Source organism: Haematobia irritans, chromosome 1, assembly GCF_050003625.1.
Source record: "Haematobia irritans isolate KBUSLIRL chromosome 1, ASM5000362v1, whole genome shotgun sequence".
NCBI lineage: Eukaryota > Metazoa > Arthropoda > Insecta > Diptera > Muscidae > Haematobia > Haematobia irritans.
In genome coordinates, this window is record NC_134397.1 from 121,529,768 (window position 1) to 121,542,919 (window position 13,152).

The 13,152-nt window shown below is 35.9% G+C and overlaps 1 protein-coding gene across 1 annotated transcript in view; it reads right to left on the bottom strand.

Annotated features, from left to right (window-relative positions):
• LOC142221753 (uncharacterized) overlaps nt 1–13,152 on the bottom strand; it is a 76,698-nt gene that overhangs the window by 48,296 nt on the left and 15,250 nt on the right. Inside the window, exons 2-3 of the mRNA XM_075291543.1 lie at nt 1,821–2,108; nt 1,348–1,711 (exon numbers count right to left, since the gene is read on the bottom strand). Coding sequence (XP_075147658.1) covers nt 1,348–1,711; nt 1,821–2,108 — 652 coding nt within the window. The remainder of the gene's footprint in view (nt 1–1,347; nt 1,712–1,820; nt 2,109–13,152) is intronic.

The following is a 13,152-nucleotide window of genomic DNA, read 5'->3' on the forward strand; positions in this document are numbered from 1 at the left end:
AATGTAGAAGAAATTATACGATTTTATAAATTTTTAAAATTTTTTTTACCTTTCGCCTGGACGGAGAATCGAACCGCTGACCATGCACTTTGTAAGCAAACACACTAACCACTGAGCTATGTACCTGTTATGGTCATCAATAGATAAATATCCATATAATTTATATTTATATAGCATAGCTTGCGGCGCCCACGAACCGAATAAACGAAGTTTATTTAACAGAAACAAACGTTTAGTTTGGCACCGTGGAGCAGTGGTTGCTACGTCCGGCTTGCATGCCAAGGGTCGTTGGTTCGACCAAGTTTTTTGTTTTTGTTTTTTACATATATTCCAGATATGTTCGGAAGATTCCGAAAAAATGTTCAATATTACATTGTACTTATTAAATGTTGAACTGTAAAATGTGTCTTATTAACGACCTAAATTCAGAAAAGAACAGTGTTTGATATAAACGAATTGGCCTGTGTTGTTGTTTCAAAAATAACTTTTTTCATTGAAAAAATAAAAATTTTGTATTTTCGAAGCAATTCAAAAAACTCAAACAAAAAAAAAACGTTTTCGGTACACGTTTTCCAAACGTTTTTTTTTTTCTTTGCGTGTATAGGAAACCATAGACCGATGGACCGAAAAACGAATCTGTGCCAAATTTCAGGACGATAGCGCCATTATTGAAAGCTGTAGCGTGATTACAACAGACAGACAGACGGATCTGATTATATAATCATAGATTTTTCCCTGATCAAGAATATATATAACTTATTACAAACTTATTATACCCCCATCACGATTATATGGTGGTGGGTGCAATAAACCACAGCTGAAAGAAAACTGTTGTGTTCGCTCCATCTTCTTCGATAACCTCAGAAAAAGCCGTGATAAATCCCACCAAGAAATTTAAATTCTTATTCACATATATTTTGAAATTAACTTCAAAGCCTTTGGAATATTTTAGAAGGACTGTCTTATTCTTATTTATTCTTTTTTTCTGTGAAGGATATCATTAACTTAGTTAACGCAAAATATTCCTTTAAAATTTACTTCGAAGGGCCGGTTGCGGCTAACTTAATATAACTTAACATGGACACCTCTATGGAGTCTCCTTAAAACTTGTTCACTAACTTTGAATGATTTTCTAACTTTTAGTTATAGCATAGTACACTTTAAGATCCATAGAATAGTTGACACATTTGTTTAGCCCTGAATGCCACTTTGTTCGACAACTTGATTACTAATCGGACATCCAATTATTGTCAATTTACTTGCAATGTCCTCCATTTCACATGGACATGAATCGAAACATTTGCAATCCTAACCATTCATAATTTATGCAAAATTTTATTGACTTACTCTCTGTATGGACAACGGTTGGATGCTTGCCACCTCCTCCACTACTGCTACCACCCGATGAAGCACCAGATAGGGAAGCAAATTTACCAAATAATCCACCACCGCCGCCACCTCCATGGCCGCTGGGTATGGGATGGATCTTAGATGTGGCTGAATTGATAATGTATTTGCCAACATCGGTAACCTTGTCTCCGGATGCAGCCACCAGATTACCACTGGCACTTAGAGCATAACCACTGCCCTTAATCAATTGACCCTTAAGAGCTGTTACACCACCAGTAATTGCCTTAACTGCTTGGAATATGGTATTCAGTACACTTTTTTTCAATGACCAGGGATCGTATTCACCATGGCCACCATATGACTGCAAGAAGAAAAAGAAGAGAAAAAAAAACGAGAAATTAGCATCAACACCCTCTTATGCATAAATTTTCATATGTGGTAATCCATAGGCAAATTGGGAACAAACATACATGATGCGGGTCCCCATGGGGCTTATAGCCATATCCTCCGCTACTGCCACCCGAACTACTGGATGCTATAGACGCTGAAGCTTGACCCAGGCTGGACAATAAACTGGATTTTGCATGAAGGGCATAGTCTATGCCACCCGACCTCTTGTGCAGCTGTGAGTCTTTGGCACTGGCAGCTTCATCAGTATCTATGGCCACATCGTCCAGAGTGGAGGATTTTTCTTCAGGCGCAGGATATGAATGTGTCAGTAACGGCAACGCCAACGTCAGCAGCAGTAGTTGCAGATACTAAAAATGAAGCAAAAAGAAAAAAGATGGCAAATTAAAAAACGAAAAATATGTTCAACTGGTATTTGTATATGTCCAAAGCTTGGTTATGTCATTTAATTGCTGTCAACGCAATGCAACTGTCTATGGAGTGGCGCAGCCCATATCATTTGCCTCAATCACGTAGAGAACATTATGAGCATGGCTCGTTGGAAAGTCATTGGGAAACGCTTTCAAGTGTTATTTTTTCCATTAAATACATACGGTATCCGAGCATTGCGGCTTTTTAAACTGGGATGTGTGCCATATGTTCCAGCTCAGGGAAATTTGTCATGAGACATATTTTTTTTTTTTGTTACTATCAAAAAAGCAATAGCACTTAAGTCGTTATGCGAAAAACAAAACACAGTCTAATGAATCTTATTTAAAGATATGCGCATTGTAAGTCTTGGTATAATTTAATGCTGTTGATGCCATGAAAAAATCAGTCAAACGATTTCAATTTTTCCCAGTAACGGGATCCGAGGATGTTATATTTTCACTCCCACTTGTCCGGGAACTTTTCTACACAATATTTATAGAAAATTCTACTCTCTCTGCTACAAAAACTGATTTATGGTACCATTTCAATGAACTTAGCCTTCATAAACAGTGGGTCAAAATCCAAATATGGACCATTTTGTTCGCCCTCCTTTTGCCATTTTCCCACTAGGGACATTATTCCATCAGTGAAAAACGTTTGTGGTTTCCTGGCGAAAAACTACGACAAGGTTTCTTTTGAAGCCAACTATATTCCATTAATTGAGGTCTACACTGAACGAACCAATGATAGAGCGATGGTGCATCAAAACTTTCCAGCCAAGTTCTGGCCGTTCGTATCGATCTATGGCTCTTGTTTAAATCTCAAAAAAATCTCTACACGCAAAAAAATAATTCTTTCCTCCCAAACGAAATTTTAGACAAACAAAGTTCGTTTCTCATTTGCTTTTCGCTGTAAGGAAGTGTATTTGGAAGAAAAGTATATACTTTTTGTGATAAACGTTTATTCTTTTCCAGGATGTAAAAACAATTTCATAAAGACTAGCTCAAAAAACATTATTTTCTTGCTAATTGCATTGTCCCTCACATCTTTCTCACATCCACGAGGATTTTTAGTTCTTAACACCTTTTCCTGTAATACCAACAATGTAGAAGAAATTATACGATTTTATAAATTTTTTTTACCTTTCGCCTGGACGGAGAATCGAACCGCGGACCATGCACATTGTAAGCCAACACACTAACCACTGAGCTATGTACCTGTTATGGTCATCCATAGATAAATACCCATATAAGTTATATTTATATAGCATAGCTTGCGGCGCCCACGAACCGAATAAACACAGTTTATTTAACAGAAACAAACATTTAGTTTGGCACCGTGGAGCAGTGGTAGCTACGTCCGACTCTCATGCCAAGGGTCGTGGGTTCGATCCCTGCTTCGGCCAAAGTTTTTTTTTTGCTTTTGTTTTTTTTACATATATTCCAGATATATTCGGAAGATTCCGAAAAAATGTTCAACATTACATTGTACTATATTAAATTTTGAACTGTAAAATGTGTGTTATTAAAGACCTAAAGTCAGAAAAGAACAGTGTTTGATATAAACGAAATGGACTGTGTTGTTATTTCAAAAATAACTTTTTTTATTGAAAAAATACAAATTTTGTAACAAACGAATTTTTTTGGTGATAAAAGTTTAAAATTTTCGAAGCAATTCAAAAAACTCTAACAAAAGAAAAACGTTTTCGGTACACGTTTTCCAAACGTTTTTTTCTTTGCGTGTAGATGCCCGCTTTTCATACGCAAGGTCGTGGGTTCGATTCCTGCTTCGACCGAACACCAACGCCGTTCGGACTCGGCTATAAAAAGGAGGTCCCTTGTCATTGAGTTTAACGTGGAATTGGGCAGCACTCAATGATAAGAGAGAACTTCACCAATGGGGTATCACAATGGACTGAATGGTCTAAGTGAGCCTGATACATCGGGCTGCCACCTAACCTAACCTTGTTTAAATCTCACCAGCGGTTTACTGGAAAGTGTAGAATTAATCGTTCGACCGGTCGGGAGAAGTACATCACTCGTCGGCGGGTTCTAATTACTGAATCGACCCGATGGGTCCAACTCATCGGCTAGCGGCTGCACATCAGTATACGTGTTGTTTAGTTCCCCGTTTTGTGTTTTGGAGGAGGTGCATCCTGGTTTGCTTCTAGCCGGGATGGAGGAAAACCTCAAAGAAGAAGCAAACCGAGATGCAACTCCTCCAACAAAACGGCGAACTAAATAACACGTACACTTATGTGGCAGCCGCTGACCGACTAGTCTAAACTCGGTACTGTCCAGTCTGCTGAAACCTGATTCAGCACCGTAGCCAGGGTTGGCCTGTCACAAACTGTGACTTTTGCGACATACATTTGCGACGGTATAATACGTATGTCGCAAAAGTCGTAAACCTACTTTATAAAACCTAATTTTGAATAGAAGAAATCCTGAACATTTTTTAATTTAGTTTGACAGCATTCGCTGTGAGTTTTTGCAGAAATTTATTTATTTATTCATTTATTTAATCAACCAACGCCCTATAGGACAACATGTTGATAGAATTTAGTACAATTCAGGAAAAATTGACTTAAAACTAACTATTAAACCTATACTAGCACACAATCTTTTAATAAAAATTAAGTATTATATACAAAAGATTGGTACATCAAGAAAATCGATTGTCAGTATGATGGTCCTAGACAGATCATTCCATGTCTGAGAAATATAAAAGTAATTTGCGCTTGAATAATGAAGGATTAATTGAAAAATTTTTCAGGTGATGTGGCAGCGAATTCCATAATCTTGCCACTCGCACCGAGTATGACCGTTCAGTACCAAATGGGAGAAATGCTCAAGAAGAACTTGAGTATTTCTACTGGTGGACAAAAAGGTGATAGAATTCACAAGATACAACGGAAGACCATACTTAACAATGCAGAAGAAGAAATATATACACCTAAAACGTAAAAATTTTTCAAACGAACAACCTAAAACTGCGATGAAAAATGTGTAAATTTGTGAAAGTTTTCCCACGGTCAAGCCTATTTTCTTAGGTGGTATCGAAATTCCCGTTGGTGAGTGTGCAAAATACCTTGGGGTTATATTGGACAGGAGACTGAACTTAAAGCTAAGAAAGGTTGAGAAAATCCACGGTACTCTTGCAAAATGCAATAGGGAAAATGTGGGGACTAAAACCGAAAAATGTGGACATTCCTAAGAATTGAAACTTCTTCGCACATACCATCGTCTTGGATATCATCGAATTCGCTGCCTAGCTGACGCAACTAAAGTATTTTGAGTTTGCGACTTTTGTTACTTTTTCTACATTTACGACGCGTATGTGACGTTTACAACTTTGCGACAGTCGCAAACCTAAAAAAGTTTGATACAGACCATCTCTGACCGTAGCTTGCGCCATTGTCATGGATACAATGTGCTACTTAAGGATTGCACAATGAATGGAGGTGGTAGCGTGGCTTTTATATGACTCCGTTCTGTGCTGTATAGACCTATTTCGCTTGTGTCAGAAACTACTGAACCGTACATGGAATGTATAGGTGTAGCTATAAAGTCTGGGACTTTTCTGAAGTCGTTCCAGTTGGCTTTCTTTTGAAAAAAATGCGGCGTTAAGAGGTTATGAAATATGCGGTTCATTCAAGACAGTGACAAATACTCGTATATACACAATATCTATATCTCGCCCTCCAGGTTATAATCCGCATATTGAGTGGCTGTTGCGTGGGCATAACCAATTGGTGCTTCACAAAAAAATATTTCACTAAAATTTTTCCAATTAAAATTTAAATTGCGTTTTTAAAAATATTCAATTAAAAATTTAATTGATTCAACAAATTTTTTAATTGAAACAAAAATCAATCACAAAAATAATAGTATCAATTAATTTTTTAATTGGATCAATTAACTTTTTAATTGACCTTCAATTAATTTTTTAATTGATACTATTTCTGTGATTGGAGACATTTCAATTAAAAATTAATTGAATCAATTAATTTCGTGATTTAATCGGAAAAAAATTTTTTGTGTGTAGGAGACTTTGATACCCATCATAGACGTTGACATTCTTACTTGCGTAATAGCTTGGTAGAGCCGATCGATGACTCCACATTTTTCACGGTGAGGATTTGCAGCAGTTTGCCAGATATTTCCTTAGCGTCACCCGATCTGATAAATGACGCAGCAACCCCTCATTACATTGTGATCAGGTCACCTCCCGACCATTATTCTCACCATTGATCAAACCTTCGATTTCATAATCTCTGAATGTTGGACGTTTATCAACCACAAGAAAGCTAACTGGGACGGCTTCAGAGGATACACCGATCGCCGCTTCAGTGAGATCCCGTACCCCCACCATGTTTATGTTGCCGAGATGGTGCTCAGGGACATCAAGCAGCCGCTCGCTTAATACCCGTTGATCGAATTGTCCAGGTGAGGCCCAACTTCTCAGCAGAAGCGGCGGGACTCGCAACCGACCGTGATGAACGCCGTCGTGCTCCGCATATTGAGTGGCTGTTGTGTGAGCATAACCGTCTGGTGCTATGAGACTTCGATGCCCATTATGGCATTCTCACCAGGGTAATGTCCCATTGTCCAAATTCTCAGCATAAGGGGCTGTACTCGCAGACGAGCGTGATAAACGCCGTCGTGCTAATCCTGCTAACCTTAGAATTAGGAAACTAAATCTAGAGTAAGATAGTCGACGAGTACAAGTTAGAGTTCCCGAAGCAATATAATTTAGACACAGGAAAGTTGTAGTCAACCGTAAAAGTCCTGTCGAATCTCGATACAAAGGACGATGGGTTCTCGGTCACCTTTGGCGACTTGACGGTGCAAGACAACAGCTTTGCATCTCATTACAGCATGTATACATACAGGGCTCAACCAGCGCAAGTCGTGTCATAGGACGGTCCTCGTGGATCTTGATCTATCGAAGTCATTCTACACGTTCAGCCATCAACCAATTGTCATTATCGAGAACTCTGGCGTTGGGTTCTTAATTATCTTTGAAGGTGCCAGTCGTACGCGTTTGCTTCATAATTTTTACTCCTTGTTTGCAGCGGTGGCATTTTTGTAAACATCTCTGAATTTTATTTTTTATGATTAAAGGAAGCTTGAAATGTCACCATATGACATGACACAATCTGATGAGTTGTGCAGAAGGTTGACGATTCCAACAATATCTCTTGAAAAATACCTAACTAGCATTATTTGTTAATCCACAAATTTTAAAAAGAAAATTTTTTGTTCACCTCATCTCAAATTCATTAGTGGCCTAAAAGCGTTTGATATATACCTCTTCTGTTGGTATACCCCAAAATACAGTGACGTTTGTGATTCCTTCAATCAAAGTTTCGTAGGAAGTAGAATTAAATTTAAATTAAATTAATTAAAAGTGTAATTGTTTTATATCGTTCATATCGTTCACTGTATAAAACGTTGTTGCCTACACCCTCAAAAAAAATCGCTTCTCTAACATATGTTCCAAACATATTTTGCAGGAAGCACATATATTATTGGATACCGCCGAAACATTAATATGTTTGTTTTATGTGACCATATTATATGTTTGGAAGCATTTTGAGTCCAAGAATAGTATATACTTGGAAGAATTCCCCAAAGAAGATTATGTTCATTCCCTCACATAATTTTCACTTCCACGAAATTTTTGAGTTCTTCGCATCTTTTTCTGTAATACAAATATGCTGTTTTTTTCAAATGTCTATTCTCTTGGTTCCGAATATCTATTCTCTTTATTCCGAATACTCATTCTACTATTCAAATTAAATAATATTTAGACTTAAGCATACCAAATTTTTGGCCTTATTATAAAACAGTTTTCCGAAACAACATACATTCACAGAAATTGCTCTCATTTCATTCTCTCGCTGTGTTATGTTAATATTTTTTATTCAACCCTCCCGGTTTGCATATCTATTTCTTTCTCTATACTAACTCTCTCTCTGTCGCTCTCTGAATAAAGTATCACAACATATATATGTTTACTCGAAATTTGTAAATTTATATATGTTTACATTCACACATATTATTTTTATGAAACATTCATGCCCCAAACATAATATATTCTAACATATTAACATATGTGTCCCAAACATTTTGTGTTAGTTTAGGAACATTACATGTTTGCACTTAAATATATTGTGTTTAAAAATTGTGCCCGAAACACATTTTGTTTATATCGGAACATATGAAAAACATATTTTTCTAACAGTGTATGGAATTCAATTCAAGTAACTGCCATTAGGTATACGTCTCATTGTGTGTTGCAAGTATCACCTATCTAGACATGCAACCAATCTTTCGAGTACGACTGCAATTAAAATATGACAAGTGTTTCTTTATTTCTTTTAAATCATTTTCATGTTGCTTACACAATTGTAAATTTCCATGAAAATCATTATACACCATCTTTTTTATTGAAATTTTGTTCAGCTATTGACAAATTGTTTTATTTGCTCAACTCATCATTGTTTAATAGTACTTATGTTACCATATATAATCGTTGATCATATAATAATTAACATACAGGAATATTGTAATAAAATAGATATGAATGGATCTAAATTCGGCCTACATCCTGGACGGAGAAAACCTCGCAACTTTGACCAAATTCATGAGAATACGTCCGATTCATGAAAAAAAGTAATGCTTGCTTGCTCCGTGAAACTCAATGCACAAACGGTACACCAGTATTTCCGCTTATTTTGACAAACTTGCTATTCTGTTACTATTCTTATATTTTTGTATGCGAGGGACAAAGTTCAGTCACATAACGGTTGACTGATAAGTCCCCGGTCTAACAAAGAAAAACACATTTTTTTGACAAAATTTGTTTTTATTATTCAACATAGTTCCCTTCAAGAGCGATACAACGATTATAACGATCTTCCAATTTTTTGATATCATTTTGGTAGTAACATACTCCTTCGGTTTTGCCTCAAAATAGGCTTCAGTTTCGGCGATCACCTCTTCGTTGCAGCCAAATTTTTTCCCTGCGAGCATCCTTTTGAGGTTTGAGAACAAGAAAAGTCGCTGGGGCCAGATCTGGAGAATACGGTAGGTGGGGAAGCAATTCGAAGCCCAATTCATGAATTTTTGCCATAGTTCTCAATGAATTGTGGCACGGTGCGTTGTCTTGGTGGAACAACACTTTTTTCTTCTTCATATGGGCCCGTTTTGCCGCGATTTCGACCTTCAAACGCTCCAATAACGCCATATAATAGTCATTGTTGATGGTTTTTCCCTTCTCAAGATAATCGATAAAATTATTCCATGCGCATCCCAAAAAAACAGAGGCCATTACTTTGCCAGCGGACTTTTGAGTCTTTCCATGCTTCGGAGACGGTTCACCGGTCGCTGTCCACTCAGCCGACTGTCGATTGGACTCAGGAGTATAGTGATGGAGCCATGTTTCAACCATTGTCACATATCGACGGAAAAACTCGGGTGTATTACGAGTTAACAGCTGCAAACACCGCTCAGAATCATCAACACGTTGTTGTTTTTGGTCAAATGTGAGCTCGCGCGGCACCCATTTTGCACAGAGCCAACATTGACCAACACGTTCCTTTGATATCTTTAAGGCCTCTGCTATCTCGATCAACTTCATTTTACGGTCATTCAAGATCATTTTGTGGATTATTTTGATGTTTTCGTTGGTAACCACCTCTTTCGGGCGTCCACTGCGTTCACCGTCCTCCGTGCTCATTTCACCACGCTTCAATTTTGCATACCAATCAATTATTGTTGATTTCCCTGGGGCAGAGTCTGGAAACTCATTATCAAGCCAAGGTTTTGCTTCCACCGTATTTTTTCCCTTCAGAAAACAGTATTTTATCAAAACACGAAATTCCTTTTTTCCATTTTTTGTTTCACAGTAATAAAAGTTGCTTCACAAAAACGCTCTATCTCACAAACTAATTGACTTACAGATGTCAAATTTTGACACGAATCATTTGAAGGTTGGTACTATATAAAAATAATATGCATTTAATACGAGCGACGTCATCTATGTGTCAGACCGGGGACTTATCAGCCAACCTGTTAATTCTTTACTACTATCATATATAGTTGACAACATTTTCTTTAAATTAATGAAATTTTAATTAAGGGAATGTTTATAATCTTTGCTTTAAAATTTTTTCATTAAATTTTGGGGCAAAAATATTGGAAATTTGCATCCTTCCGTTAAAGTTGTATGTCTTTGAACTGAGGAAAAGATGTGGGAATCATCTTTCTATAAATATATATAAATAAATAAAAAAGCTTCATATATAGGCAAGTATTTATTTTGAGGATTTTGCATGATTGGTTTGAGTTTTTTATTTTTTTGTTATTATTTCCTTAAAACATCTGTGATCATTTGGATTTTTAAATTGTCATTTGTTTGTACGTGCATAGCTTCATTATTATATCACAAAAAGAGACTGAAAATTCGATATATGATATCTGTCCCGTAATTTTAATTTTATAGATCTTAGATTTAGGGATAGATATGACCTCTAAAAACGTCTTTATTTTAAAGATGCCGGAATCGGATTCAATACCAAAATCCTTACCGGAAGGTCAAAACTATGGGATCCAAGTAAATCTTTTTTAGTGTATTTTTGGAAGCTTTATGCTTTTGTAATCAAGATATAAAAAGTCAAAAATATTAAAGACATTAAATCTGAAGAATTTTTCATAATTATTAAAGCTAAGTTGACCTTAGTCACACGAATGTTATGATACCCATTTTTACCTCGAATCACACAGCTATGGGGAAAAACTACATCATTGCACAGTTCATCGATTTTGGACAAGGAAAAATCTTTACATCAGATAAATGCTTCTTCTATGCTTAGCAAAATTCCAATTCATATTTTAAGCGCCTATTTGGCCTCCCGACAATATTTTTTTCAGTGTAATAAAAATTTCCATTATTATTATTCTACTATTGTCATTTCTAATCGGTAGTATAGGACTCTCATATCCTCATTCAAAGAGGATGGCTATTATCGCTACCCTACTCTAATTGTCGTTATTTATTTCTGCAACACAGCCAAGAGTGATAATTTAATTATGAGGGAATAATGAATGAACAAAATTGTTGTGAAGTTTTCATATGTCTGTGACAGAAGTGGAACATCAATAAATTATTACATAAATCAAATGCTATCAGTATTTGTTGGACAAAAATGATATGATTGTGTTTCTCGGGTTTTGCTTTTTTTTTGTTCATGATAATTATATCATCGGAAATTTCCATCATGGCCATGACATGATGGCAACGCCCATACAAGGGAAAAATTGGGAAATGCTTTTGAGTGTTTTTTTTTTTCATAAATGTTCATATAATTTAAAAGAAAATACTGTAATAATTGAATATGCATAACAATGTATTTTAAAAAATTTTCAGTTTTTTTCTGCAGTTTAACTAACAATCGAATATTAATTCTAATATAGTCAACTACGATAAATATTCAATTAAATGCTTCGATTGAGCCAAACATTTAACGAACCATTAATTTTCCATTTTCTTGTTATTGTTCGTTTTATGAAATCGAATTGCAATGCAATTAGCAATTTGAAAACGATATTTAAATAAAGCAGTAGCAGTAGTTCACGATAAAGTAATTTTCAAAATGATTGACAAATGGGCGGATATTTCAGAGCGGTGATTTGTTGGCACTCATCTTGCAGATGCAGATGTCTGTGATCGTTTCAGTTAAGTCATGCAAATACTTGGAATTTGGAGAACTAGCAAAATTAATGCGAAAAATCTATTTTTATTGTACGACTTACAAATGAATTGTGCTAAAATTTAAACCTTAATATTAATTATTTTATAATGTAGTTGAGAGCGGCCTGGGGGACTAGGTTTTTTAGGCTACCTTAGACTATTCACTCCACAGGTGGTAGGTTAGGTTAGGTATAGTAGCAGCCCAATATTTCAGGCTCACTTAGACTATTCAGTTAATTGTGATACCACAGTGGTGAACTTCTCTCTTATCACTGAGTGCTGCCCGATGTTATGTTAAGCTCATAGACAAGGGACCTCCTTTTTATAGTCGAGTTCGAAACGCATTTCAACAGACGGACGGACATCTCTAGATTCACTCAGAATTCCAGAATGACCTAAAATGTTATACTAGTTTACTTTATGGGGTCTGACACCAGCGTTGCCAATTTAGCTATTTTCCCGATAGATTTGGCTTTTTTTAAGTCGTTTAGCGGGAAAAATGCATTTAGTTTTTTTTGGCTTTTTTCATGACTCTCTTAGGGCGTTTTCGTTTCGCAAAAAATATGTTGCCTTGGTGTTACACTACTTTTTCCCTCATTGTTTTATCGCCCAAATGATAGTGTCATTCCAAAGTAATTATTAATTCATAACATTTTGAGGGATACAGGATCCAAAATCTATGACAGTGTCCTTCATATGTGGCAATCAATTTCGAGAATGTTGCACCTTTTTTCCCAATCGAAATCGCCATTAGCTATGTTTAGCTTTTTTTAATTTCGACATATTTCTATTGAAATGTGGATAAGTCTTTAGATAACCTGTCAGTAAATTTATTTAATATTAGCATTTGACTCGTTTATGGTGTCATTTTTATGTTATTATAATATTCTCAAGTTATTATGTTATTACTAAGTTAAAATAGTGGATGTGAATTGCTTTGTACATTGAAAAGAATAATGTCGTGAAGCCAAAGATTTCATGTCCTTAAAATATGAACGCGAATTTTGTTTATAATAGCATTTGTTCAAAAGTCGACAAAGTCTTTTTGTCAGTGAAGTCGTTTTGTCCTTACAGTTAAGCGATTCAACTTAAAAATGGGTATCTTTATATGAAAGAAAATTATGTTAGGCTAGTTTCAATTCTGAAATAAACTTTAAATTTTTGGAGTTTTTGTATCTTGACCACAAACCAAAAAAGAAGAGGGTTTTCAACACTTTATTTTAA